Genomic DNA, 18,836 nt, shown 5'->3' on the forward strand with positions numbered 1-18,836 from the left:
GTCTGTCAATTCTAGTTTTGGAAGTTGCTTTAAATAAACTTATTGTTTACTTAGGTAATAATATATCCTTCTGGAGTCTTTAATGGAGTTGAAGAATAGTTATATAGTTTTGCTTAGCTATGGTATAGATATAAATATTGTAACTGTAATTCTTGCTTGATACCTGTTTTGTTATATGTAATTTTACTATGTTAATGTTAAAGCCTTCTTTTTTATTTAAACAGAAAAGGGGAGGTGATGTGGGAGTCCCCTCTATGTGCTGTAATTACCATTAATGAATAAAGAAACTGCCTTGGCCGGTTGATGGGGCAGAACTTATGTAGGTGGGAAAGGTGGAACTGAATGCTTGGAGAAAGAAGGCAGAATCAGAGATACCATGGATCCACAGCCAGAGGTAGATATGCTGAAACTTTGCTAGTAGGCCACGATCTCATTGTGATATACAGATTGATAAAAATGGGTTAAATTAAGATATAGGAGTTAGCCAATAAGAAGCTACAGCTAATGGACTAAGCAGTGTTTTAATTAATATAGTTTCTGTATGATTATTTTGGTTCTGGGTGGCTGGGATGAACAAGCGGTCCCCTCATTCAAAAGAGCACAACACTATCAGCTGAGTGAGGTGTATGCAGTCCCTGAGGGAGCACAGCTCTATCAGCTGAGGTGTACACAGTCCCTGAGGGAGCACAGCTCTATCAGCTGAGGTGTATGCAGTCCCTGAGGGAGCACAGCTCTATCAGCTGAGGTGTCTGCAGTCCCTGAGGGAGCACAGCTCTATCAGCTGAGATGTATGCAGTCCCTGAGGGAGCACAGCTCTATCAGCTGAGATGTATGCAGTCCCTGAGGGAGCACAGCTCTATCAGCTGAGGTGTCTGCAGTCCCTGAGGGAGCACAGCTCTATCAGCTGAGGTGTACACAGTCCCTGAGGGAGCACAGCTCTATCAGCTGAGGTGTCTGCAGTCCCTGAGGGAGCACAGCTCTATCAGCTGAGGTGTACACAGTCCCTGAGGGAGCACAGCTCTATCAGCTGAGATGTATGCAGTCCCTGAGGGAGCACAGCTCTATCAGCTGAGGTGTACGCAGTCCCTGAGGGAGCACAGCTCTATCAGCTGAGATGTATGCAGTCCCTGAGGGAGCACAGCTCTATCAGCTGAGGTGTCTGCAGTCCCTGAGGGAGCACAGCTCTATCAGCTGAGATGTATGCAGTCCCTGAGGGAGCACAGCTCTATCAGCTGAGATGTATGCAGTCCCTGAGGGAGCACAGCTCTATCAGCTGAGGTGTACACAGTCCCTGAGGGAGCACAGCTCTATCAGCTGAGGTGTACACAGTCCCTGAGGGAGCACAGCTCTATCAGCTGAGTGAGGTGTATGCAGTCCCTGAGGGAGCACAGCTCTATCAGCTGAGATGTATGCAGTCCCTGAGGGAGCACAGCTCTATCAGCTGAGATGTATGCAGTCCCTAAGGGAGCACAGCTCTATCAGCTGAGGTGTATGCAGTCCCTGAGGGAGCACAGCTCTATCAGCTGAGGTGTATGCAGTCCCTGAGGGAGCACAGCTCTATCAGCTGAGGTGTACACAGTCCCTGAGGGAGCACAGCTCTATCAGCTCAGGTGTATGCAGTCCCTGAGGGAGCACAGCTCTATCAGCTGAGATGTACACAGTCCCTGAGGGAGCACAGCTCTATCAGCTGAGGTGTCTGCAGTCCCTGAGGGAGCACAGCTCTATCAGCTGAGTGAGGTGTATGCAGTCCCTGAGGGAGCACAGCTCTATCAGCTGAGATGTATGCAGTCCCTGAGGGAGCACAGCTCTATCAGCTGAGATGTATGCAGTCCCTAAGGGAGCACAGCTCTATCAGCTGAGGTGTATGCAGTCCCTGAGGGAGCACAGCTCTATCAGCTGAGGTGTATGCAGTCCCTGAGGGAGCACAGCTCTATCAGCTGAGGTGTACACAGTCCCTGAGGGAGCACAGCTCTATCAGCTCAGGTGTATGCAGTCCCTGAGGGAGCACAGCTCTATCAGCTGAGATGTACACAGTCCCTGAGGGAGCACAGCTCTATCAGCTGAGATGTATGTAGTCCCTGAGGGAGCACAGCTCTATCAGCTGAGTGAGGTGTATGCAGTCCCTGAGGGAGCACAGCTCTATCAGCTGAGATGTATGCAGTCCCTGAGGGAGCACAGCTCTATCAGCTGAGATGTATGCAGTCCCTGAGGGAGCACAGCTCTATCAGCTGAGGTGTACACAGTCCCTGAGGGAGCACAGCTCTATCAGCTGAGATGTATGCAGTCCCTGAGGGAGCACAGCTCTATCAGCTGAGATGTATGCAGTCCCTGAGGGAGCACAGCTCTATCAGCTGAGGTGTCTGCAGTCCCTGAGGGAGCACAGCTCTATCAGCTGAGGTGTACGCAGTCCCTGAGGGAGCACAGCTCTATCAGCTGAGGTGTACGCAGTCCCTGAGGGAGCACAGCTCTATCAGCTGAGATGTATGCAGTCCCTGAGGGAGCACAGCTCTATCAGCTGAGGTGTCTGCAGTCCCTGAGGGAGCACAGCTCTATCAGCTGAGATGTATGCAGTCCCTGAGGGAGCACAGCTCTATCAGCTGAGGTGTGCACAGTCCCTGAGGGAGCACAGCTCTATCAGCTGAGAGGTATGCAGTCTTGACTTTGCACTTATTACAGCTGTTGTGGGAATTCTACCCACCTTCCCAGAAAGATGTTGAGGCAATGATTTTTAGCTAATGAAATAAGAGAGACCTAGAAAGCCCAAGTCTTGTATTCTGATCAAAGCTTCTTCTATATATTTATGGAAAGCATTTACTTAAAAGTCAGGTCATTGAGACCTTGGGTTAGAAAGCCTGAACTGTCATATACATTCTTATACCAACATTAGGTACCACAAAGACAAAATATTTTTGTAAAAAATTTATTTCTCTGTAAATACAAATTCCAACATCAACAAACAATAGTCCAGTGGAAAAATACTAGCCATTAACATTGAAAACTTTTTCTCTTAGTTTAATAAATAGAACTTTGGCATTCAAATTTCTAGCTGTAAACCCTATTTAAAAAACAAAACCAAAAACAACTCCTTTCCAAAAAGGAGGAAAAACAAAGTCAGAAGGCATAAGCCAGCCAGTGGCTTCACATTTTTTTTTTTTTTACAATAACTGTATTTCAGTTAAATCATGAACACTGTATTTACACATGAGGTATTCTGGTGGTTCAAAAACTGAACCTAGTTTACAAACCCACCAGTCAGTGACTGATTGCACACTCTGCTGTGCTGTGCTTTTAATGTGACCGTCTAGCACCTTACTACTTCTGGTCACCACGCCAACATTATGTCAATTTCATGCTTAAGTATTTAAATAACTACATATATATAATATATAAATACACACATACATACAAATGAGTACATTTTAAAGGAATTTCCTGCTCTCTATACAGAAAAGGCTGAGCTTCAAACACATCCAAATATGATACATCCTCTCAAGTTTACTAAGGTAACTATCATCTAAGAAGAAATGGCTCTTTTTAGAAAAATTCTTAAGTCTATTTACCAAAGAACAAGGTGCAATAATCAACATTCTCATAGCTCATGTAAGAGAAATAAACACTGCAGGCAAAAAGGCACAAAAGGTTCTCTGTATGCAGCTGCAACAGTGTTGCCAATGACTTATTGATTTCAAAGTACATTCTATTATATTGAATATTTCATTTAAATAAGAAGAATCTCAATCATTCCCTTTCATGATTAAATGTATGATGCATTCATACAGCAATTACCATCAGTGTGTTTTGGGGGTGAAATTGAAATTTTACTCTTTCTACCAAACAGGACACAGTTTCTCTTCATTCGTGAGCACTGAAAAGAACTGTCAGAAATGGAAACGAATAGGAAGCAAGGGCTACTGGTGGCTCCAAATGTCATCTGCTTGCTCTGTGTGGCCATTCATAGAACATTCTATCCTAGTGATAGAAATATAGACAAGAACTCCAGCAATCTAAACCAGAGGTGTGCTAGCACTGAACAGTACTGTGCAAAATAGCCTGTTGCTCAGCTCCTGTTACTCAATATTGCTGATATTTAAAGAGCATTCCCCAATGAAACGGTCCCTTTACAACCTGCCCGAGATTCCCAATGAGTCTGAAACAAGAACAATATTTCCTCACAACGTTCTAAGTCAAACTGTCCAATATTTACTTTAGCAACATTTTCTAGCTCTTAATATTTTTCTAACAAGCTACTAAAAGTTAAATTCAGTTTCACAAAAGTAAACTCCCACAACCATCACTAATATATAATAATGCTAACTTTAAATAGTGAATCCATTCCAAGTATTAAAAGGGACCATGCTCTTAAGAATAAAATTCTTATATATGTATCTTGTCAAGACTCTTACAACCAGACGCCACTGGAAACGCACTCAGTTTAAGTCTGCTTTTCTGACATCACACGCAAGAACAGCGCATTTCTGTGTCCTTGATTCAGCTAGTTCTACTGGCATAGGTAAACGGTGACTTTCCTGCAGCGATTGTTAGCCTACCTCTGTTCTACGTGGCTGTGTTCAAATGGCTTCACCTTGAATAGACTAAAAGTAAAATGCTGTGTAACACTTCTTAGGAGAATAAGACTATACACAAAGGCATAAATGAAAAAAGATCATTGCATATGAAAATTTATAGATAGATTTTTTAGAATTAAATTCCTTCGTATTGTAGGCTTATGTTATTATAGTAACTCCATGTACACCCTACTTCAAAATGTGGACAAAATACTATAGAATTGCTGTTTGCCATCACACTTGACCTAATGATAATTTTTTTGTTTTCAATGGGATGTGATATTATTATTATTCTAACATGGGTGTGTCTCAAGGAAGATGTTTCTGGAAAATGAAATGCTGACTAACTAGAACACAACTAGCTCCATCTTCCTCAAAATTCCCTCCAAAGCTGACTCCTTACTATCACAGTCCTTCAATAACTCTAGACTCTAGTAAGAGATTAGTATTTTGTAGTCAATTATATCAAAATATGAATCAAAATCTATCACATCTGAATGTCTTTTTAATGGTAGTATACAGTTTAAAAATTAAAATGTATCAATAAGAGTCTGGTAATTTCTTAATTAAAAATTTTTATTCTAACATATGTGAATTAAATTTATTAAGTTTTAGAAAACTAGCTGAAACAAAAATTATTTATTGCAAGTGGCCAGACGAAAGGTATTTGTGCATGTCTCTCTCTATGTGTATATGACCGTAAATTTATTTTAAAAAGCAGTAAGTAGAAAAACTTAAAGCATGAAACTAAGAACCTAGGACTTAGGTACTCTAAGAAGATGCTAACACACATCAGCAATATTTGCTCTACAGGGCTATGGTTTTAGGTGGCTGTATTTCTGACACCATAAAAGAACAGGGAGGACTCTATCCAAAGCCAAAGTAAATCTGGTACTTGTAGCGGTTGACCAAGTAGATGCTATTATCTGACTTTACAGCTTGGGACCATCTACACATGTTACTTTTTGCACAGCATATATTTTTGCAGTGAACAATTTCTTGATTATCATCAAAACATTCCCCCCAAACCCAATGAACACATTTTTAAAGAACCAAATTCTTAGAGAGAATTCTCTCTGGGTTAGAGAGCTAGGTTGCATACTCGCTTCAACACACTGATTTAATTAGTAGTCAGATCCCAAGAGTAGTAGAGTGGATTTAGCATTAAATAGAAGGGAAATCTGTCATTATTATATAGTATAACCAACTACTGAAATATAACTACCAAATGAATATGGACAGTTCAGTTCTGAACTAATCATCTTCCTGAGCAATCTCCTTAAAGGCCTGTCCTACTAAGTTCTCATTGATGAGATTAAGAAAAATCTTTTCTACCAGAATAAGCTTAGCAAGAAAACAGTTTATGTCAGTCAACAGTACTATCCTGCCGGCTCCACACCCTTTACTTTCCCACCTAGTAGTCCTGCCTGAAGAAAATTGGGTTGCATTAAGTGGAGAGGGAGGGATGAAGGGAGGGAAGAAGGAAGGAAAGGAAGGAAGGGAAAACATACCCATAAAAGGCAATGCTTTGCCTGTATTAAAAAGATTGTAATGAATTCTCAGCTGGCAATAAAATATATAATCTTTCTAAAACATAAAATGATACAGACAATATTATTTGAAGTTTAAATGACTGTATCTGCTCAAATGAGTTGCATTACATAGTAGTACCCTGTGCTCCAAATGAACCAACCTAAGCAATATCACACTCCATGACAAGCTGTTTGTAATGCAACAAATCTAGTAATTAAAAAATCACTGAGACTTAGGCTTTGTTTTATGTTACTGTTAATTCATATATGAATAATGAGTTGGCTTTCTCTTAAAGTAGTTTAAAGCAGGCCTGACACTGCTTAAATGTGAGTGCCTAAGTGTGGATAAAAATCAGCCCTGCCAGAGTTACTTTATCATCTTCCTTTTTATACTAGTCACTGAAGGCCTCAGAAGGCTCCTATTAATTTTATATGGCTCTCTTTACATATATATATATATATATATCATAAATAAAGATTACAAATAGTAAGGGGTATGCTGAAATTAATTGCAATTACTTTTTGTATATTAACTTTTCATACAAAGCCAATGGAAAAATCCTCATGGCAGCTTCACACTGCTGAGACAATCTATGACCACTCTAGAAGGAAACAGCTGTCCCCAGTGCCAAAATCAGCCCAACTGTGCAAGCGCACCATCTCAATACAGCCACTTTTTAAAGTACTAATGATTTTGCTTGCTAGCCTTCTGTATTAGAACACTGCCCTGGAACTGGATCAGGTCAGTCTGCCTAGAAAAATCCAAAGTGAAGAATCAACCGTGTGTGCCTTTTAAAGTCTTGCTTTGACCCTTGAAATCCCATTATTGTGTTGACAGAGTCCATGCATATGCAAATGCACACGCATGGCAAGCACACACAGACAGAAAGACAGACAGAGACAGAGTGATCAAGCAAGAGAATGAACGAGCACTCACATGTACGTACACAAAATGACAGGAGTAAGGAAACCCTATGCCTTTATCTGAAGAGCACTGTTCACAGCTTGGTCCTACAATCAGTAGTTTGAAAATGCAGGTTGCTTTGTTCTTTTTCTTTCAGACATTATCTCATTTTTCAAATAGTAACATGATTGCTTGCCTGATTTGATCAGCCCCTTCAAACTTCCTCAGAAAAGCAAACCTAACAACAGAAACAACAAAGCTGAAGTCCATTACAAGGAGCTTCACCTTTCCCTTATAGTCCTAAAAAAACCAAAGGAGTCTAACACATCAGCATTTCACAATGGATCATTGTTGCTGTGGCCCAACACTTGATCACTGGGTAACACAGTTGTCGCCCATGTCCTGAGCATAGCGGTCTGATATTGTAGTCCTTAATTCATCAATGTCCCTCCGTAACTGGCACACATCTGAGAGCTTTTTAGTTAGTGCTTCTGGGCTGTGGTCATTTTCAGTCTCCTCAGCTGAACAGTTCATTGCTGTGTAAAGAAAGCATGGAGAGAACATCTTAGGTTTCTGAATAGACAGTTCAAGATTCTCATGGAAACATGATGCTGTACAATGAATACCAGTGAGGCTTAGGTTCAAATTATACATTATTTGAGATTAAAAAGACCCTACCTGCGTGGTCTTAAAAAACCACTGCTAGTTAAAATTAAAATGTATTAAATTCATATAGCATACACAAATTCAGCATGCTTGGTGAATAGCAATATTAGCAAGGCGACAAAGAGCGACTTCTCACATCTCTTTTCAAGTTCCACTAGTGTACTTAATTCTTTCCCAATGACAAAATTTGAAAATTATTTGAACAGACTAAATGTCTTAAATTTTATGATTACAAAAGGGAGTTTTACTGGCATGCAGACATTAGTTTCAAAAGATATAGCCAGAGTATTAGGACCATATAATCTCAAACAACTGAAACAAGTGTATAGAGAATGACCAGAAGTCTGAATAATGAAGGTGAGGGTCTAGCAGCTAGCTCTTAATTATCTACTCTAGTTTTTTTTTAAAGCATGTTCCAATAAAAGAGCAAGAAAAATGTGAAATAAACTCTTTCAACCTCTGGCACAGCAGCCAACTAACTGGTTTTTTTTTTTTGTTGTTGTTGTTTTGTTTTTTTTTTAAAGCACTAATGAACATTTGCCATGATCAAGGTATGATGCTGGATGAAGTCAATGATTTATTCTCAATGCTTTCCAAATGATTCCATAAATAACTAGGCGTAGAGTACACTGTGGATGACTCACCACTACTCAAAAGAGACAGCGGGACAGACAAAACATACGTAGACCTAACTGGAGTAATGGCTGGGACTTGTTTATTGGTGGGCTATCAAAGCACAAAACACAGCAGTCTGATAGAATCTGAGAAACAAGACTAGTAGTGTCTAGCAATTAAACAGTAGAAGACAAAAATACATGTGAGAAGAGGCATAAGAAATAAGCTACAGAGATAAGCAGAACCTATTCTAACACAGGGAGGATATTAGGAAAAACAATTTATGGTTTAGACAAAACCCTGAAAACAATATGAAAAATGGATAGGGAAAGGAGGATGAATAAGATGAGTTCAGGGTTATGTGAGGCTGACATAATGGTAGGAGTAAATATTAGCTCAATAGAGCTTAACTGCCAACAGTGAGGTCAGGGACGGGGATCAGGTGGCGTATGGTAGTACTAAGTACTCTGAGGAGAGCAGAACTGGTTGGGACAGTGGGGCTCTACTTGAGTCATGCTGAGTCTCTAATACCTAGGAAAGAGCCAGTGTGAAAATATATATAAAGAGTTGACTACAATCAGGACACCAAAGATGCCTTCTAGACAAGGTGAGAGAGATCAGTATCTGTATGGGGAAAAGTATTGTAATAACAAAAAAAGATGAAAGTATTCAGAGAGAATAGTGACTAAAAGAGGAAACAAATGAAAATAGCCACTGACTAATAACTCTTGTGTACTCCAATATTATTTTTTTTGAGACAGGGACCCATTATGCAGTTCTGCCTATTCTGTAACACTCTGTGAAGCAGGCTGGCCTTGAACTAACAGAGATCCACCTGCCTCTGCCTCCCAAATGCTGAGGCTAACGGTGTGCCCAGATGAAACCCAGTAAGAAAGTTGCAGAGAAGTCTAGAGAATCTTGAGGCTAAGCAGTCATAAAAGTAGAAGCAGAACTTGGGAATGATGTCATGAAAACCAAGGAGGCAGAGAATTTTAAGAAAATTAGGGTAAGTCTGCCAATCGACAACTGAAGGACACATTGCTGTTCTTAAAAACAATCCCCGGGCTGGTGTGAATGCAAACTTGTGCAACCACTTTGGAAATCAGTGTAGCGGTTTCTCAGGAAACTGGGAGTCAACCTACCTCGGGATCCAGCAATACCATTCTTGGGCATATACCCAAGAGATGCATTTGTTCAACTACGTTCATAGCAGCACTATTTATAATAGCCAGAACCTGGAAACAACCTAGGTTCCCCTAGGTTCAGGGAAGAACGGATAAAGAAGGTGTGGCACATATATACTTTAGAGTTCTACTCAGCAGTAAAAAACAATGGCATCTTGAATTTTGCATGCAAATGGATGGAAATAGAAAACACTTTACTGAGATAACCCAGACCCCAAAAGAGGAATATGGTATGTACTCACTCATAAGTGGATTCTAGCCATAAACAAAGGACATTGAGCCTATAGTTTGTGATCCTAGAGAAGCTAAATAAGAAGGTGAACCCAAAGAAAAACATATAGTTATCCTCCTGGATATTGGAAGTTGACAAGATCACCAGGCAAAAGTTGGGAGCAGGGGGTGGGGGTGGATTGGGGGGAAAGGGAGATGGGGAGAGAGAAGAGAGAAGGGGAGGACTGGGGAGAGTTTGGGGGATTGGGATAATTGAGATGGAGGAAGGGTGGATATGGGAGCGCGGAAGAAGTTATCCTAACCAAGAGAGCCATTTTAGGGTTGGCTAGAGTCTTGGCTCTAGAGGGGTTCCCAGGTGTCCAAGGGAATTTCCCCAACTAGGTCCATGGGCAGCAGAGGAGAGGGTGCCTGAAATGGCCTCCTCTCATAGACACACTGATTAATATCTTGCATATCACCATAGATCCTTCATCTGGCGAGGGATGGAGATAGAGACAGAGACCCACACTGGAGCACTGGACTGAGCTTCCAAAGCCCAGATGAAGAGCAAAAGGAGGGAGAACATGAGCAAGGAAGTCAGGACCGCGAGGGGTGCGTCCACCCACGGAGATGTGGGACTTATCCAATGGGAGCTCACCAAGGCCAGCTGGACTGGGTCTGAACGAGTGTGTGATCAAACTGGACTCTCTGAATGTGGCTGACAATGAGGGTGAACTGAGTAGCCAATGATAATGACACTGGATTTTGATTCTACTGCATGTACTGGCTTTTTGGGGGCCTAGTCTGTTTGATGCTCACCTTCCTAGACCAGGATGGAGGGGGAGCCTTGGACTTCCCACAAGGCAGGGCACCCTGACTGCTCTTAGGACTGGAGAGCGAGGGGAAGGGGAGTGGTACTGCAGGCCACACTCAGACCCAGTGTAGGAAACACCTCCAGGCATTCTGCAACTATGCCCTTGTGAGATTCCACAAATTTACATCAGTTTTAGTACTGAACTGGTGAGAGGTAAACCTAAAACCACCAGCTGAGTTAAAGACTTAATAAAGCCAAAGAAAAGGAGAGCATAAAGCTAACACAGAAAAAGCAAACAGAATAAAAGTATCAGCCACTTACATCTGATTCCCAGTAATAAGGACAGGTTAGGCTCCTTGCCCTGAGCTCGTTGATTAAGAATGCTACACAATGCTTTCAAGTCAAACAAACAATAAGACATTTCCTTGAACAGCTGGTCAATCACAGTCACGTCAAAGAGAGGCCACTTAGAATGGAGGGTCTGCAGCCCAGACTGTTCTGCTTCCTGGCCCTGATCCAGTAAAGAGTATGTCTCTCCTGTTTGTCTTTGGTTCTGTAGTGGATAAAGAAAAAAAAAAAGCCAGTTGTTAGAACAGAGAAAAAGTATTCAAAGTCATATGGCTTAACATTTTCCACGAAGTCTATAACAAGTCTATTATCAAACATCATTGTGTATTTACTTTAACCAAATTCAATTGCATACATTTAGTAGAAACAAATGATCTATATTTAAAGGTCTGAGTATTCTGTGTCATGTGACACCCACAGTAATCAAAGGGAAGGATCACACCCCAGCAGCCTGGGGTTCTCAACATTCCTTTCCTAACAAGCAGACCGGTTATGTCTGCATTCCCCACAATGTAACCCATTTGAATGAAAAAGCAAGGACACCTTAAACCTCATCCGAAGTGACTTAACTATATTGGGACTATTTCTTTTTCTTTCTTCTTTTTTTAAGAAAAAAAAAAAACTTTTTTATATACAACATATTCTGATCATCACCCTAAACTCCTCCTAGGTCCTCCCTTATTCCCTTTCCATCTATCCAACTTTGTCTTTGTTTTTTTTACAAAGAGAAAAAAGGGTAAAGACAAACAAATATAAAACAAGAAACACACACACCAAATCCTCCCCTCAAAAAAAAAAAAACACAACAAAAAGGGCTCCCATAAAACAGAAAGCAAAATATACAAGCAAGAGACCAATAAGAGAAAGTGCTCAAACAATCCAAATGAAACAAAAAGTCTACAATACCACGGAGTTTGTTTCATGTTGGTTCGTTATTTGAAATGTGGTTAATATACCCAGTGAGACTCCCCTGGAGAAGACGGAACTATTTATTTTAATCTTAAGAAAAAGTATTTATGTTTTGATACTTAAAGAAATTAAATTTTATGATTTAAAACAAAGAAATATAAATAAGACGTGAATGGGAAAGAAACGCCAGCATCTCAGAACTCTGTGAGCAGAACTGGAAGGATCAGCATGGATTCATGACTTACTACACTCAGAAGATGCTATCCTCATCTCCAAAATTATCTCCCACTCCCCACTCATGACAAGTAAGCTTAACAGGGTTTCTAAATGGAACTGCATTTAAGAATAATCAAATAGACTGGGTGACAAGGAAAAGGTTGCTTTTATGTATAAATGGTAGCTAATAAAGAGAAAGGGAATGAACTACACGTGAAAAATTAATTTTAAATCATGAACTTTGGTAGATGCTAGGAAACACGCTGGCCAACTGCATATTCTGCCAGTCCCACAGATCACCTGCTTTTTGTAGTAGCTGTACCTTTAATTAAAAAAAAAAAGGCTAGGCTGTCACCACTTTAACCTAGAGAGATTAGTATTAGTATGCTACTTAGGAAGGATAATCACATTGTACAATAATGTCAGCAATACAAAATATTCATAGCAGGAACAACTGGCATGAATTCCATGTAGCCTTTAGCTCTAATAACTAGCTTACTAGAAACACAGGGTAAAGAACAAATGGTATCATTAAGGAAGGAGCTGGACAAATCTAAAGGACGAATCTAAAGGACAAATCTCATATGACAATCTCTAAGTCTATGAGAAGAATGAGCTTCTAGTTTCTTCAATAAGACAGAAACACAAAAGAAAAGCACCTTGGATTTAGAAGACACCATAATAAAATGCATGGGTGGTCCCTGATGGAATGTCTTTCATACCATAAACAAACACTTGGTGAAGCGGGGAAATGTGAATACAGATTATTATCAAAATCAAGAAATCATTATTTTTATTGGGCATGATAATCATATTGTGGAAAGCTTTATGTAAGAAAACATCTTCCACTTTAGGAGATTCATTCGAGTACTTTGGCTAACACATGTATTGTATGCAAGATGTCCTTAAGCAGAGGTCAAGTACTTCAACTCATACTCAGGACAGAGTGTGATCTGCTACTGCCGACCCCTTGAGGACTTTGCTAATGTTCAATCTGTGCCTTATTTTTGCACTTTGGGACTTAGTACATGTGTAACATTTGAATATACCTAGTTAAGTCATGAAAATTGTATTCTAATGCATGGGAGAAGACATAAAAAAATAAAGGCTTGCCTTTTGTTATAATTTTCTTGTGAAACCTGATGACTTTACTGAATACATCAAGTCAAGCCTCCCAGTTGTACATGTTCTATACATAGAAAGCAAGTACTGACTGTAAAGAGATGGAGAATCGCCCTTCTAGGCGGTGGGAGTTGTACTCACTTGGAGCAGTGCTTCTGTTAACCTCTGGAGGCTTCCGTCTTTTCTTCCGAGCTCTTCTACCATGCTCTTTGCAGTCCGTTTCTCTTTAGAAAGATCCCCTTGCATAGACTAAAATGACAACAATGACAAAACTATAAAGCAAGCATGTTAACACATGTCAATCTGATACCCCAAATATTTAAGATCTTGTGGTCTCCCTAGCCCCTTCTATGATGAAGCTGTGGCCTCTAAAACAGCTCATATTAGATCGAAAGACCAGGGAAGCCATACCAAAGAGGTTTTTAACCAGTGTAAACATGTCAATTGAGGTTTCTAGCTAGTGCTACACTTCATTAATTGGTGTTAGGAATGTATTGGCAACAAAGCAATACTTTGTTACATTTTTCTTATGTATAAAATAGTAGAGTAAGACATTTCCAAAAACTATTTGTAGCTAAGCTCCCTTTCTGTTTATACTGTCCTGAACAATGAAGATGAGCCCAAACTCAGGCCAGAGGAAACTTTGAAAATTAATCTCCTTATTCCATTATAAAATTGCATATCACGTAGTAGATAGTACCACGAAAAAGAAAGGCCTGAGTGTGACAAAGCAGCACAGAAAATGGTTTAGGGATACCCGAGTCATCCCAGCTGACTCCTGATTCAGACTGCACACTACAGAAGACGTGTCATAAAACAAAACAAAACAAAACAAAACAAAACAAAAAAACGGTTTACTAGGGTTCCTAAGTGTTTCTACCAATTTTCCCCATGTAGTTAGACCATGAAATCAATAAACTTATAACCAGTCAGGAGAAATCATTTTTCCACAAATCTGTATTTATTCTTAATTAAACATGCTTTCATATAATGACCACCTGAATAGCACACATCCGTTATGAATGTGTACCACCCTATCACCTCATGTGATGGAAGGAGAGGGTCACAGAGGCAGACAGAAGACCGTAAGGGGAAGATATTTAACTTAATGTTTTTAAATGCCATTTGATAAAATGCTGGAAGACTATTTAATGGCTTAAGAGCTAGATAAAAATGGCTCAACCCTTTGAGCAAGTATATTTCTTACACAAGCTTGTTTTGCACTCCCTCAAAATGCATTTGGCAATACAACACAAAAGGAAAGCTCCCTAAACATATTTCTGGTACTGCAATTGTTTTCTAACTTCATTTGATTGAATGATATATGGGGATTTATTACCTACTGGAGATTTATGCTTCCTGGAGTGACAATATTATTTATCTATATTCCAGAATTCAATTGAAATTCTCTTAAGACACATGGCTTTATTAGAATTATAGAGAAAACTAGCTTTATTAGAATTATAGAAATCCTGGGCAGTGGTGGCGCATGCCTTTAATACCAGCACTTGGAGGGCAGAGGCAGGCTAATCTCTGTGAGTTTGAGGCCAGCCTGGTCTACAGAGCAAGTTACAAGACAGGCTCCAAAGCTACACAGAGAAACCCTGTCTCAAAAAACAAACAAACAAACAAAAAAACACAAAACAAAACCAAAAAAAAGGAATTACAGAGAAAAAACATAAAGCTCATATTTTAACAATAAAAACTAAATCCAAAGAGGTTATTTTCACAATACAATCCATTAAAAACTTAGTGTTTTACAGTTTGATCAACTCAGAGCCATGTTAACGTGTTTCCATATAAGATTAAATTAAGACAGTTACAAAACAAGCAAACCTTCCTTCCTTTCTTCCTTTCTTTTTAAGACAGGATTTCCCTCTGTAGCTTTGGAGCTTGTCCTGGAACTAGTAGACCAGGTTTCCTAGAACTCACAGAGATTTGCTTGCCTCTGCTTCCCAAATGCTCGGAATAAAGCCGTGTACCACCATTTGCCCGGCTACAGACAACGTTTCTATTAGGAGCAGTTGGAAGTATTTGGCAATAGAGTCACAAAAAGGAAAACTGAAATAACATCTGACTCATGTGACACACTGGCCGGGTATCGGGAAGCACCGTGGAGACTGGGTTCCCAGATGCATTCCTGTCTGTTTCCGAGGATAACTCTAGCTGCAGTGCTGAAGCTGCCTGACAATAGCACCTCATCTACAACAGAGGTCATCTATTCTAAATTGTGTGAAAACATGTATCCATAAGGTTTGGAGTGAAGTAATGCTATTGTCTCAATAGATGAAAGAACAAAATGTGACTGTCACGCTAGATCTCCAGAGTCAAGCGCAGTTCAAGTAGTAAACATCATGCTTATTTCCTTTCAGTCACCCACCCCTGAACAGAACAAGGGTTGTTTAAGTAGTTCTGGTCTTTCACCCAATGTTCACAATAGCTCTTGTAGTGCTTACTAGTGTTTATAAATGCAAATGCACAATGTAGTTATTTTGGTGTAAGAATCCAAAATACCAGATTAATAACTATTTTCCTATGCAGGAAAACCTAGAAAATTTGATAGACATTTCAGCTAATTTGTCCTATCAAGAAGGAATAATAAATGTTATTTCACAAGGCATTTTTGAAATCTTGCGTTTTCTTTAGAGTATAATTGCTACAAATAGTGGTTTCCTACCATGTATAAATAAATGATCCATATTTTCTGAAATAAATATTTGGCTGTTGTGAAATGCAGAATACCAATCTGTTTGTGCTCCATTAGCCATATTAAGAATTCATAAATTAAAGGACTGAATTAGGTTTTAAATGTCAAAAATCTTCCTTAAGTTCCAGACTTAACAGTCTTAAGACTCTGCTAAATTCATAACCTCCTGGCATTTACTATGAGCATTTCTGAAGCTGAAAAGTAGTTTTAATTGCATGTACTGTTTAGATATAAGAATCTAGAAATACACAAATAACTCAAACGAAGGAAAGCCATGTTATTGCCAACAGACTCTATACAATCTGTAAGCTCAACTTAAAAGGAGTCATTTGAAAAGAAAAGCACACTAGTATTGCGGACATACATGAATGTGCGTGAGCACACACACATCCCACAAGAGTTATCAAAACAATGCTACCTCATGTAATTATCTATGAGCAAACTCTTCTTTGTACTACATGATAAATTAGTGAACAGTCAAAGCTGTTGGATTTTGTGGAATTTTTATTAGCAAGAAAAAGACAAAATAAGTTATAGCTGTATAATATTGTATATTAGTTTGTTTACTCTTGCAGAAAATGGAAAAGAGAATGGTAGGAAAAGTGATATTGAAATCTCAAAACAGGGTACAAAATCCATGGAAAAGCTGACACTGATAGCATGATTTGAGGTGATTAAGGGACTGTGTCCACCAGATACCGAGAGTGTAAGTGAGAAGCTCTGGGGCAGACATTGCCTTCTGTTGGAGTAAATGAAGGTGAGGCAACAGAGCCAGAGTGACTCCAGCTACCAAGCACGGCAACACCAGTGTGGACACACAGGCTTCTTAACTTAATGTTCGAACTTGGATTATTATTTTGAATAAAAGAAACTATTGAAGAGTTCTGAGCAGAAATATGTGATCTGATTTTTGTCCCATGGTATCACTTAACAAGAGAACAGACTATGTGAACACAAGGGAGAGGCAGGAAGAGGAACTCCACAAGAGAAACAAAAATAGCTTGGACGATGCTGGCAACAGGAGGCGGGTGGAGAGGGATATATTTTAAAGGTCATGGAATTTCCTGAGAAACATGTGCTGAGAATTAAGGTTAAGTTTAATAATTCAGGACTGGGAGGTATGGCACAGTTTGTGGTGAATTTTTTTCAAAAAGTTTCGGAGATTCTGTTTTTAATGTGTTATGTCAAGTATGTCCAATAGTGTGGTGATGTGGAACAGGAACCTAGGGACGCAAATATGGAAGGGAGAATTCTGAGTTGCAGACTAAAAACCAAGGGGTTTTTTGGATGTATACCATAAAAACTGAATTCTATCAGAGAAATACTTGCACATCCATGTTCACTGCTGTCTAAATGCCCATCAACAGATAAACTGATACAGAAAAAGGTGGTACATAAACACTCTGGAACTTTATTTGGCCACAAAGAAAAATGAAATTGTGACATCTGCAAGAAAATAGATGGAACTGGAACTATACTAAGCATTGGGAGCCAGAGTTAGGAAAAAACACTACATGCTTTGTCACATATTTGGTCTTAAATTTTAATTTTTGTGAGAATCCACATGAGTACGGATGGATATAGGTAATAAGACAAGGAAAAAACACAGGAGGGGGTAGATCTTAAGTGAAGGGAGAATGAAAGAAAGGTAATCAAATCCACGCATGCGGAATGGGGCTACTTGGGGGAGAAGGGACAGAGAGGAGATTCAACAAAAACAGAGTCTGTAGGGAAAGTCTGTAGTGATATCAATTACTTGTACGCTAGTTTAAAGAGAAAAAGGTTTCCAAAAGCCCTGAATGCATGTGGACCAGTACTCACACTTGAGTGAGGCCCAGTCTACATGTCCATGCTGTTGTAAGAAGCTTCTATTCGAGCCTCCTCTACAGGGAAGCTTCCTGTATTCACAATAAAGACTTTTCTTTAAGAAAAACATAGTTGTGAAGTGAGGGCGAGCACATTTAAATATCCCAGTAATTGTTATATATTACGAAAAGAATTTCCTAATTTGATGATCAAATCTTAGAAATCTAGGTTTTGAACTTGGCCCCTTCATTTCTATCTCCTTACATCTATTTAAGAAGTAAGAAATGTGGGGTATATACACAACTCTCTCTCGCCAATAAAAATAAAAAATCATAAAAACTAAAAGAAGTAATATGCAAACACCATAAGCCATTTTTAGCTTGTTTATAAGACTCGAAGATATGATAGCTCTAATTCTGTAAGTTAGCTATCATTTTGCAATCATGTGATTTTAAAAATCACCTGATGAGGAGCTCTACATTCTTCATGAGGTGCTCTGCAAACCTGCTCCCTAGTGAAGTTGGTGAATAATACAAAAGAAGACATTTAGAAGTTACTGCAAATGGCCATATAGCACAAAGACATTCATTCAGGAAAACCTACTAGAACCCAGAAACAGCAGCAATGGACTGCATGGTGCCTGAAGCACAACCCTCCCCATCTTTAGATCTCACTGCTCAGAAAGATGGAAATTCTGCTCCAGACTGCTAGAATCCTCTTCCCAAAGGAGACAGGACCCATCAATGTTTGACATTCTGCCCCAGCTACCTGTAGCTGTGGATAAGATTCAAGCAAGGTAGCCAAGAGGTGGGGCTTTTTTCTTCCAGCATCTTCCCACAAAGGATGAAGACTTTACCTTGTGTGATGTTATCAAGAACATGGTGGTCCTAGTAATTATTGCCTCAGTTTGTGGAACAGGGTTACATGCTAGAAGCAGCAAGTCAAGGACACTGAGAGATGCTGTCCCTACTCTTTTTACTGAAGGGTAAATTCCGAGAGTGAAGCAGCAGAACGAATAAACAAATATAAACAAATCAATAAGTAGAGGCCTTGTCTCAAGCGAGGCAAAGGCAAGAGCTCCCCAAAATTGTCTTCTGACCTCCACATGCATGCTGTAATGTTTATGCACACACACAAGTTTCTGAATAACCCCAACATCAGAGATTTTTCACTCAGAGCAAATAGATCATACTATGAAATTACAAATGTGTCCACAAAGAAATGGCTTCATTTGTAAG

The 18,836-nt window shown here is 39.6% G+C and overlaps 1 protein-coding gene across 2 annotated transcripts in view; it reads right to left on the reverse strand.

Annotated features, from left to right (window-relative positions):
• Window positions 1–2,904: 2,904 nt before the first annotated feature.
• Cep85l (centrosomal protein 85L) overlaps window positions 2,905–18,836 on the reverse strand; it is a 116,379-nt gene continuing 100,447 nt past the window's right edge. For both annotated transcript variants that reach the window (XM_075945851.1, XM_075945860.1), the window contains 3 exons: window positions 13,227–13,334; window positions 10,812–11,043; window positions 2,905–7,537 (listed from right to left, as the gene is read on the reverse strand). In XM_075945851.1, coding sequence (XP_075801966.1) covers window positions 7,374–7,537; window positions 10,812–11,043; window positions 13,227–13,334 — 504 coding nt within the window. In that variant the 3' untranslated portion in view covers window positions 2,905–7,373. The remainder of the gene's footprint in view (window positions 7,538–10,811; window positions 11,044–13,226; window positions 13,335–18,836) is intronic.

Source organism: Microtus pennsylvanicus, chromosome 1, assembly GCF_037038515.1.
Source record: "Microtus pennsylvanicus isolate mMicPen1 chromosome 1, mMicPen1.hap1, whole genome shotgun sequence".
Classification (NCBI taxonomy): Eukaryota; Metazoa; Chordata; class Mammalia; order Rodentia; family Cricetidae; genus Microtus; species Microtus pennsylvanicus.